At 45.6% G+C, this 10552-nt stretch overlaps 2 protein-coding genes across 2 annotated transcripts; both read right to left on the bottom strand.

Moving 5' to 3' along the window:
- Nucleotides 1–3917: 3917 nt before the first annotated feature.
- On the bottom strand, nt 3918–6207 carry LOC123102118 (50S ribosomal protein HLP, mitochondrial). The gene is made up of 4 exons (XM_044523399.1): nt 5997–6207; nt 5820–5878; nt 5141–5244; nt 3918–4532 (listed from the first exon to the last, which is right to left on the bottom strand). The coding sequence occupies exons 2-4, from the start codon at nt 5851–5853 to the stop codon at nt 4158–4160; spliced, it is 513 nt and encodes a 170-aa protein (XP_044379334.1). The 5' UTR covers nt 5854–5878; nt 5997–6207; the 3' UTR covers nt 3918–4157.
- Nucleotides 6208–7372: 1165 nt separating this feature from the next.
- LOC123102119 (probable ribosome biogenesis protein RLP24) lies at nt 7373–9752 on the bottom strand. Its single transcript, XM_044523400.1, has 5 exons — nt 9539–9752; nt 9322–9446; nt 8240–8353; nt 7824–7960; nt 7373–7735 (listed from the first exon to the last, which is right to left on the bottom strand). Exons 2-5 carry the CDS (start codon nt 9400–9402, stop codon nt 7579–7581), a joined length of 489 nt encoding a protein of 162 aa, XP_044379335.1. The 5' UTR covers nt 9403–9446; nt 9539–9752; the 3' UTR covers nt 7373–7578.
- Nucleotides 9753–10552: the final 800 nt, after the last annotated feature.

Genomic DNA, 10552 nt, shown 5'->3' with positions numbered 1-10552 from the left:
TGGAGCTCCGGCAGCCACTATCGCTGATTGTAGGAATGCCGAGGCCACATGCTTCAGCCGTTGGTACCGGATGCCGATGTTGGACGTGTCGAATTGATGAATACTATCGATGTTGTAGTGTTGCACTCCTGCCAACTCCCCCATCGTCGTCGTTCTCGCTGCCACCGCCTACTTCCAACTTCATTACACAGAGATTCGTGTGTTTGATGTCGCTCATGCTCCCCGTGCTCCCAATGCTACTGCTCCGACTCGTCGTCTTTGACTGCCCATCCGACCACGGCGTCCACACCTCCGCATCCATAGTCGTTACAATTAGCGGTTTTTCCCGCATAGTTTTTAATGATTAGGATCCTTAAAACTATTCCTTCAAAGCATTATTTTGCACTCTACTCCTTTGTTGTTCATGTGGAGTATAGTTTTACGATCCTATACATTTCAAAGTATTATTAAGCAACTCTTTAGTTCACAGTATTTTTAAAACAGAGGAACAGGAAAAAACAGTGAAGTATGATAGTACTATATCTGCAAAACAAAGAAATGGTACACATAGAAAATTACAAACGCCGGAATAGAGAAACATAAATTTTGAAAACATAAGTGTTTAAGTTCATAGTAACAGAAAAACACCGGAATCCTAATAACATGATCAAGTTAAAATCCACATGCAAAGTATAATTAAGATGTTGTTACGTTTAAGTCGTTGAAGACCCCATTTCCGTTCTTGTGTAGGAAATCTAAAAGGAGGTAGGATGAGTTGTAATTTTTTTTGTTGTGTTTTTCCTTTGATACTAAGGGCCTGTTCGGCAACTGCCCAACTCCAGTAAATCCTCAAATCCGGCTTCTCGATCTAGCTTCCAGCTTCTTGACAAAAATCTCAGATCGGAAAAACTGTTCGGCAACCGAACTCCATGAATCCCAATCGCTAGTCTTGGGCCGCTAGCTGCCTAGCCCATTAAGCTCCATTCCAGCCTGGTAGGGAGGGAAGCGACAAGCTCCTTCTGTTTTCCACTCGAACGAATCGTTTTCTTTGACTTGGCGGTGGCAACTCTCCATAAATAGCCTGAACTCCTCGTTTTCCAATTTCTGAGATCGGCGAAACACCAGCTCCAGGTTTTTGTACTACGACCAGCCCCAGATCTTGGAAGCTAGCTTCGCGGAGTCCAACCGTTCCGCCCAGCTCCACCAGCGGGTTCGGCAAAGCCAGGAGCTGGGGAGTTGCCGAACAGGCCCTAAGATCAAACATTTTTTCTCTATTTTTTTATTTTTGCCCCATTCCTGTAAATTACATCGATGAATAATGTTGCCAAAAGAAACTTTTCTATTTCTACATGTTCCCTCCATTTTCCCCTATGAACGAAAGAAGCATGTGAGATTTTCAGTGGCCATCTCTCTTTATGCAACGACTAGTATTCAACAACAAATGTCTGCTACCCGTTCCTCATATCACAAAGCACTGTTGCGACGACTCCAAAGATATGCTTGACATAATACTATTGAAGATTCTGACTAAACAAGCATGGCAAGAGAACCCCTTAGCCAGGCCAGCATATACCTCACAATATAGATACAACAACAACAACAACAACAATAACAATGATTGAAGCACCACAACCAATAAATGGCCTACCGATGGCTGCCGATGCTATGACTAGCTAAGCTAGGTCCATATGCCCGCGAAGAAGGCGGCGACACGACGAGCGGACTGGGTGACGAAAGCGGCGCAGATCTCGGCGGGGTCATCGACGCACCCCTGCCATGAGCACGCCTCCTCTAGCACATGCCCGCGCCCACGCCCGCCGCTAATGCGGTGCCAAAGGCGTACCAGGCAGCACCCCTGGCCCTCACGCGCCCCGCCGCCGCTGCCACCCACCACCACCGCCGACTGTAGGTACGCTGAGGCCGCGTGCTTCAGCAGCTGGTTTCGGATACCGATGTTGGATGCGTCGAACTCATGGATATTGTCGTTGTTGCAGTCCCTCCAGCTCCCCGCGCGGAACGCACAGCCGCCACTGCCATGGTTCTCCCCGCCGCCGCCACCGCCACCGCCTCCTTCCAACATCATGTCGCGTAGGCTCGTGTACTCGATGTTGCTCCCACACCCTGGGCTCCCACCGCTCCCGGTGCTGCTGCTCCGGCTTGTCGGCTTCGACCGCCCTCCCGATCGCGGCGTCCACACCTCCGGATCCATGGGGCCAAATCGCTCACCGCCACCCCAATCAAATTCTTGTCTTGCTTACCCACAAGATTGTGTAGCCATCAATGAGGAGAGAGCGGAAATGAGAGGAGAGAAACGAGATGAATACTCCAACGGATACCCTTAGTTATAGGAGGGAAAAGCCTAATCCTGACCAACCAAAGTTGGCAAGAAACTCTCTACAATTCTGCATGCCTCCCTCCCAAAATCTTTCAATGCGGTTAAGGCGCAAAGGGAGAATCTAATATCTTCTAAAATTGGGTTTCGAAAATATCCTCTGCATGTATCCAGAAGGTAATGATAGGATATCATGTAAATGTATGAACTCAGATATGAACTCAGCATTGTGTGGCCAGAAAATTACAGACATCACATCATGATGATCCAGGTAAAAGAGAGCAAATAAGGAATATATTTCCTCCATTCCAACAAAACATTCACATTAAATGCGATACAAATTTCAATTTTGTCGGGGTACATATTCTCTTGTTAGAGTGCATCCATCCAATAACAAATTACAGAAGCAAAAGGGAAATACATTAACAACAAAAGGGCAACCAAAACTTCCTCGGAGCAATCTTGGAAATGACAAATGACCCAACATTTTTGTTCCGTTCCAGGGAAATAATTGTGAGATATGACTAAGCATGATGATGTCGCAAACAATGTGCTCAGCCAACACAAAGATCTTCATATGCTTCTTCGTCTTGAGCTCATGGGGAACTTGGCCAAAGAGACGAGTGCTAGTCGGACCACGTGGTGACTATGGCTTTGTCATTGAATTTTGTCTTACTTTCTTAATACAGGCTTCCGTCCTACTCTATAAATAAAGTCATAGGCCAAACGATTCAAGGTGTTGGGGATATCTTCGACAGTTGGGGTTCTTTTAGTCAGAGGGTGGCCGCCCGATCGAAATGGATGGACAGGATCGTATGGGCGAGACGGGTCAGGCAAGACACCGCCTCTAGCTCGTGGTTAGGAGGAGCGGACCTGACCGAACCGGTGAGCGTCTCGGCTCAGTTGGACCACTAGTTCGTTCGCTGGTTCAACTGTGAAGACAAACAGATTCACTATGAATTGTGTTAGGGCATCTCCAACTCCACCAGCAAATTCGGCATCTGATTGAGTTGCTCATATGAACTGTGTTTGTCCAAATACATTACAATTCCTCGAATTGTAATGTATTTGGACAAATACAGTCCAACTCCAAATGAACACACTATCATCTCCTTAAGCCGCTCATGAGTTGGTCGATGCTGAATTTGTTGGTGTATTTGGACAAATCATCAAATATGGCCAGATTCTGATTTGCAGGTTGGATAGGATCACCCATGTTCTCAAATTTCAGATCTCCGGCAGCATATTCACCCTCATCCTCCATGATCATGTTGTGATGGTTTTTTTGTCCAAGGTTAAAGATGATACAGTTATGTGCCGATCACGGCTGCACATCAATTGCTCGACATTTTAGTTCATCGGGAAAGATGATAGACACCGAATGACACAACGGCTGAAAAAGGTGACAAGTGAGGACCTAATATCTGCTAAAATTGGATTCAAGAAATATATCGTGAAGCAGGGAGCAAATGTTATATGTTGTGAAAATGGAAGTCTGTCCTCCTCATGTTCCAGGAATGTAATGATAGGACACTCTGTAAATGTACTAAATCAATAAGCAGAAAATTACAGGCAGCGCGTGATGATCCAGGTAAAACAGAGCAAATAAGGAACATATTTTCGCCGTTGCAGCAAAACATTCAGATTAAATGTGCTACAAAACTTGATCTGCCGAGGGCTCCCTATAGTTTGGTACACATTCTCCTTTTAGGGTACATCATTCTTCCAAACACAAATTACCAAAGGAAAGGTGGAATGGCAGCAGGGGCAACCAAAATATCTCTGGAGCAATGTTAATTCCGCTCCATGTGGAAATAAAAGAGATATGACTAAGCAGGGTAAGGTCTCAAACTATGTGTTCAGCCAACGCCAAGATCTTGAGATGCTTCTTCTTCCTGAGCTCATGAGGAACAGGACCGAAGACGCGAGTGCCAATCAGCTCGCCTTTGTTGTTCACGATGACGATAGCGTTGTCATCAAACTGGACCTCGCTGCCGTCACTGCGTCCTTTCTTCATAGCGGCACGGACAACCACACCGTAGACCACATCACCTTTCTTGACCTTGCCGCGAGGTTGCGCTTCCTTCACAGAACCAATTATCATGTCCCCAAGCCTAGCTCCTTTCTTCCCCCTCAAGGACTGTATGCACATGACCCGCTTGGCTCCAGAGTTGTCTACCACCTTGAGGTTGGTTCTCATCTGGATGAATGTCCTGATTTGCTGAAACCAGAACGAGGACACAGTTCACCTCTTGGAAAGCATACATGCTTAAAGCAAGAAGCACTTCAAGAGAACTACATACTCTAGCAATAATACTGATTGCTTTTGCACCACACACGAGGTCACACGGTTCTCTTTCTTTTTTTCAGAAAAGTAATTCACTTAATCTCTATGATGGTTCTGAGAAAACCGAAAATAATAAGAAAAATGCTCATGAAGACTGAAGAGTAAATAAAATACTGCCTCATAAATGAAACCATGGAAAATGGAGTCCAGTATGTCAAAGGAATCTAGTTTATAATCCTTATGGCATTGCTGGCATCGACAGAAAGACACAGATCTTGACAGCAACTATAAACACAAGCTATTGAACTATATCAAGCAAACGACTTCATAATTAAATACCAAGCTGGGCCATGTATGTCATTGGGGGACAAACAGTCGACACTTTGGAACTTTTGAGTCGCTAACACACTATAAGAAGCTGACAAATCTCTTACAGGAATACTGTCTTAATTCTCTGGCTAACGAAAAATATCAGAAGAGAAGAAAGTTTGAGGATGTGTTGAGATAAATGAAACATATACACTTGAACAGAGCAGTAGTACCTGGCTGATAGCGTCACAGTGAGATGGTCTTGTCACTGTTTCAGCAGACGAATTGATACCCCCATACAGATTGTTTCCAACGCTTCCCATCAACGTACGCCCAACTGCATGGATCAATAAGCATTTACATGATGTAAATCAATTGCCTGAGCATCACATTGCAGCATGGTAGGCCCAAAAAAAACAAATTAATAGCAAGACATATTTGAAAGGAATCAAGGGCGCACAAGGTTTCAACTAGATACAGGCTTCCAAGATATCTTTTCTCACAGCGAGTAAATCGGCCGCATCTTAAGGAACCAGCTATTCTAGTTCCGTGAGCAAATTAATTGATAGGAATTAGGAAACCAATCGCAATCCACCTGGCCACGTCCTATCGGTACAAAGGTTGTTAACCCAGCAAACAAACAATGTGAACCATAGTCATGATATTTTGTCCAAGGTTAAGAACTTAAAATGATACAGATATGTCCTTTAGCTGATTCATCAGGCAAGACGATAGGCACAGGGGTTTCAACATGACAGCGGGTGAAACATGCATCCTTCATATGAACTGGTGATTCTTTTTTACTGCTGCTACCTCTCGAGTGGGGGTCATAGAAAGAAAAATTCTCACTGCCCAAGGACTTATCCATACATGGGATGAAAAGTGTGATGCGAGTGAGAAAAAATTGTATACCTGACGAGCACTTTGACCTCAGGAACGCCGCCATCTCCTGCAGTCACCCAAAGAATTTCCTGCAAACGAGAAATCCCGGAGCGAGGTTAGAGCCGACGCCGCGGCCGCGCACAAAACGGCAAGAAGAACGCGAACCCTACGGAGCCCTGAGAGATCCCTCGGGCCCGACCAACCAACCTCGTCGAACGAAGTGGACGCGAGGAGCTATCGGGTCCAGGGAGGCGGGGTACGGCGTCCCGGCGGCGCCGGCGGCGGCGACGAAGATAGATAGGGGGTGAGGGAAATGAGCTCGGCGGAGTCGGGCGGCGGCGCCGGTGGTGGGGGGAGAGGGAATACAACACACAGAGGATCCTTCTGCGAGCGAGCGTCGCGCGGGCTGCTGCGGCCCAGGCCCATCGTCTTGGGCCTTGTCCAAAAGGCCCACAAATGAATGGCAATAAAATCCTCAATGGCAGTGTGTGTACAGTTTGAGAAGTACACAGTAATATTTCCAGTTGGGATGCGGCGTTTCGGTGCCTAGGCTCATCTGCACCCGGTTAGAAAAAAATCATAAAAAATTCAAAAGAAAATAGAAAACCATTTTTTTGTGCGGTAGAAACTTTGATGCGTGAGGCCCGCTCCATTTCAAATCATTTGGACATCAGTACATGAACAACAAACTTTTTTGCAGACCCCCAATTTGTCTTTTTTGCCGAGAGCTGTTCAGATGTATGATTTGAAAATTGGAGTGAACCTCATGCATCAAATTTTGTAACGCACAAAAAGAAATTGGATTTTTTTTAAAAAAAAATCTAGTGTATGTCTTGATTTTTTTTTCGTGAGCGCGGCTGCAGAGATGGATTTTCGTCCCAGTTGGCCCTTGTCTCCTTTGTTGCTTTCTTTATGTGATTAAATATAGTATTTGCATCATCATCAGGAACTGATGATAATATTTCTGATGGGTATAAACAGTCACAAACTTACAACAATGCAAAAACTGATTATGACAGAAAGACAAGTGCAGCCGTTCAGGAAGCTGAGAAATGAGAACTGAAGTGAAAAGCTCACTGGGGAAGCAACCAGGATACCAGGCAAGATAATGTGCCAAAGCTGCCAATCTACCAGGGACTGATGATATATATTTCTGAAACAAAGGAAAAGGATTGATAACCTCCCAACAAAATTGGACAAAATGTAGGACATCGCCTAGTCAGCATGTAACCGAAGGAATGGTTTCAAGGTCTAAGGAATAGCAAGAAAATCTGAAGATGACTCGAAGATACAGAGTGGTAGTTTTAAGATAACTCTCAAATACATGCCCGTCTGTGCTTGCTGATATGCTCAATCACTGTCAACCCTACAATTTGCACCTATAGGCATATCTCTGGTAATATGCTTACACTCACCATGCTTGAAACCTGCGATAGCCACAGAATTTTGAACCAAGATTTCAAACCACCATTCAGAGAAACCCAGGGTTTGCTCAAAACCACAAGTACCGAAAGTACAGTGCACACACTACTAAACAAAAATGAACACAAAATAACAATGACTGGTTAACTACTAAACAAAAATGAACACAAAATAACAATGACTGGTTAATTTCATGATACTATTAAACGGCAGGAGAGCATCGTCCACGCAATAACATCACATGCATAACTTGCTCATAGTAAGTAGAAAACAAATGTTCACTGTCGTCTACAATCTGATGAAACACAAAGTACTCCATATATAGAAAAGGATCACATGCGCCCACACACAAAACTGTTTGGTTCCATTACTCTTCCATAAGATTCTCTTCGGTCTTCAGCTGAGAAACTAGAACCTTCTGCTTGGCTACATAGTTCTCGGTCTCCTTCTTGGGAACCATGCCGATATCCTGATCCAGCTCCTTGGCGTCGCTCTTTCGCACCATGCTCTTACCAGCCTTCTGTCTGTTATAGGAGAAAAACAGTGTGTGTTAGACGAAGAAACCACTCCCAGAATAAGCAGAAAATGAATAATCAAGGTACAGCAACCGACCTCTCTGTAATGTGTTTCTTCTGCCGTTCATGTCTGATCTTCGTGATAAGCGGGATGGCCTTCAGAGTCTGCTCAGTGACGTTACGGTCGTAGCGCTCCGGCCTGTTCCTCTTCCTCTCGAACTCAAACGTGGCATCCTGGAAGATTCAAACAATGATTCGATTATGACCCACACATCACCATCTAGCTACTGGCAGGATATAGAAGATGGGTCTGTCTAGGACACATCTAGATGTGACATAGTTATGTCACATCTAAGCTGATTTTCACTCTGTTTGTGGTCTATTTTTTTTTGTCCTAGTTTTTTTTGTTTCTTGTTGATGCATTATATACTTGTGGGAGGTTAGATGTGACATCCTTAAAAAACATCTAGATGTGAATTAGACAAACTGATAGAAGATAGCAAAGCTCGTTACCTGTGTCATGTCCTTTCCACGCAGGCGCCTGTACGCCTTGGTCCACTTAACCTTGCGAGGGTTCCTCTTCATCTTGAAGTTCTTGTGGCATTTTGATCGGCAGAACCGAAAGATCTAACAAAGCAGAGGCAAGACCTGGTTACATGCTATGCCATCAACCAAATCCACACAGAGGCAGAAGTGAAGCTACAAAAGCTACTACCAAGGCAGGAACGGCACAAGAATTATTGTATATTCAGCTTTTCGTAAGGCTACAGGTGTCCAGCCAGAACCAAATACAAGCAGAGGTGAAGCTAAACGGTTTATATTTATGAATTGAATCCCATACAATTGCTCTACATTCACTTTTTCATACGGTGTGCTTTCTCCCATGTTAATCTCTCTAAAAAAAATCAGAGGCGATGCAAGGCATAGGTACAGAAACAAAGTACTCCCTCTGTAAAGAAATATAAACGCTCTTATATTTCCTTACAGAGGGAGAACCATAGCTGTTCACCATCAGGTTCTTGATACGACGAGAAAGACCTAAGAAATTAGATGTAAGACCTGGTTACATGCCATGCCCCCAACCAAATCCAGATACAGGCAGAAGTGAAGCTACACAAGCTACTTCCAAGGCAGGAACCCCGCAAGAATTGTTGCATCTTCAGCTTTTGATAAGGCTACAGGTGTGCAGCCAAATCCAAATACAAGCACAAGTGAAGCTAGACAGATTACTTACGAACCGAATCACAGGAGAATTGCTCTATTTTCACCTTTTTTTCAATTCTGTGCACTTTCTTTCTCCCATGTTAAATCGATTCTCTCTGAAAAAATTCGTATGGCTACTACAGGTGTGACAAAAATACAAGCAGAAGTGAAGCTAAACATACTTTCAATGAACCGAACCGCATAAACAATGCCCTATTTTCACTTTTTCATGCCGTGCGAATATTCCTCGCCGCCAGGTTCTTAATAATACACGAAAATACCATGGCGCCCAAACATATGCCGATACCACAACCACATGGACGGACGGACGGACGGACGGCACCACAGGCACAGGCTACTGACAGAAATAACAGATATTGATAGGTGGATACCTTGGCGTCGTTGCGGACGAACTGGATGCCGTGGCCGGGGTAGACGGTGGAGGAGCAGAACCAGCACTTCTCCAACCTCATGGCGCCGCCTCCTCGGTGACCCCGGGCGCACGCGGCGGCAGCAGCTGATCGACGGATGAGCAAACGAACACCGTCCGCGGGTCAGAAAGAGGGGGGAGCGGACTCCAATCGATAGAACAGAAGGGGGGAGGCAAACCTTAGGTCGGCTGCGGGCGAGGGGACTCGCCGCGATGGGGGCGGCGGCGGCCGCCGAGGGAGGGGAGGGAGGGAGACGGGACGAGGCGGAAGCGGAGGAAGGGTTTGGCTGCGGTCGGCGGTGGGGGTTCTTCTAGTCGCCGAGCGGCCGTCCGATCGGAATGGACGGACAGGATCGTTTGGGCGAGACGGGGCGGGCAAGACGCCGCGTCTGGCTCGCGTGTGGAGCGGACCTGGCCGAACCGGTGTGCGCCTCGGCTCGGTCGGACCACCGGTTCGTTCGCAGGTTCAGGTTCAACTGTGAAGCCGGGCAAGATTGAGATCAAACTCGGACGGCAGAGAAGTTGTTGCAGCCTCGAGCGATGGTAATTCTTCCTCGGCAGCCAGTGTAATTTTTCTTTTACAAGATCAGCTGTACTTCCTTCGATTCATGTTAGTTGTTGCGGTCTTAGGACAACTTTTGTACAATGTGTTATACTATGACCGCGACAAGAACATTGATCGGAGGGGGTAGTTTATTCGAAAATGAGCAGAGAGACTCTCGGCTCGTAGAGGGACCCCGCCCAGTGGCAATTGTGCCCGTACCCCACGCACGCAAGATCGCTGAGCTCTCTCCCCATCCGGCCCAATTGCCGCTGCCTCTAGTAGAGGAGGTCAGGGACATAAAACTATTTCGACCGATCACTCATTTTCATTGTAGAATAATTTGTGATACTTATTATGCCTACACAATTTACATAAAACATGGCATACACTTTATAATCATTGAATTTATAGACGGTCTTCGATCATCGTTGCTAGAGGAAATAGGAATCGACACCGAGAGGCTCTAAATGGCAATGTATTTATCGATTGAGTGTGTGTGACACGAAGGTGCCCTACTCATCCACCGCATTATTTTAGCACATGAGTACGCTTTTACAGGCAGTTATGTTTTGCAATCTTCGCCTTTATGTTCTGTATAGTAATACCATATATTTCCCATGTCATATATAGGATCTCATCTCATCGGATG

This window comes from Triticum aestivum, chromosome 5A (assembly GCF_018294505.1).
Source record: "Triticum aestivum cultivar Chinese Spring chromosome 5A, IWGSC CS RefSeq v2.1, whole genome shotgun sequence".
Classification (NCBI taxonomy): domain Eukaryota; kingdom Viridiplantae; phylum Streptophyta; class Magnoliopsida; order Poales; family Poaceae; genus Triticum; species Triticum aestivum.
The sequence above is the reverse complement of the archived record's forward strand: the minus strand, read 5'-3'. Positions and strand labels throughout refer to the sequence as shown.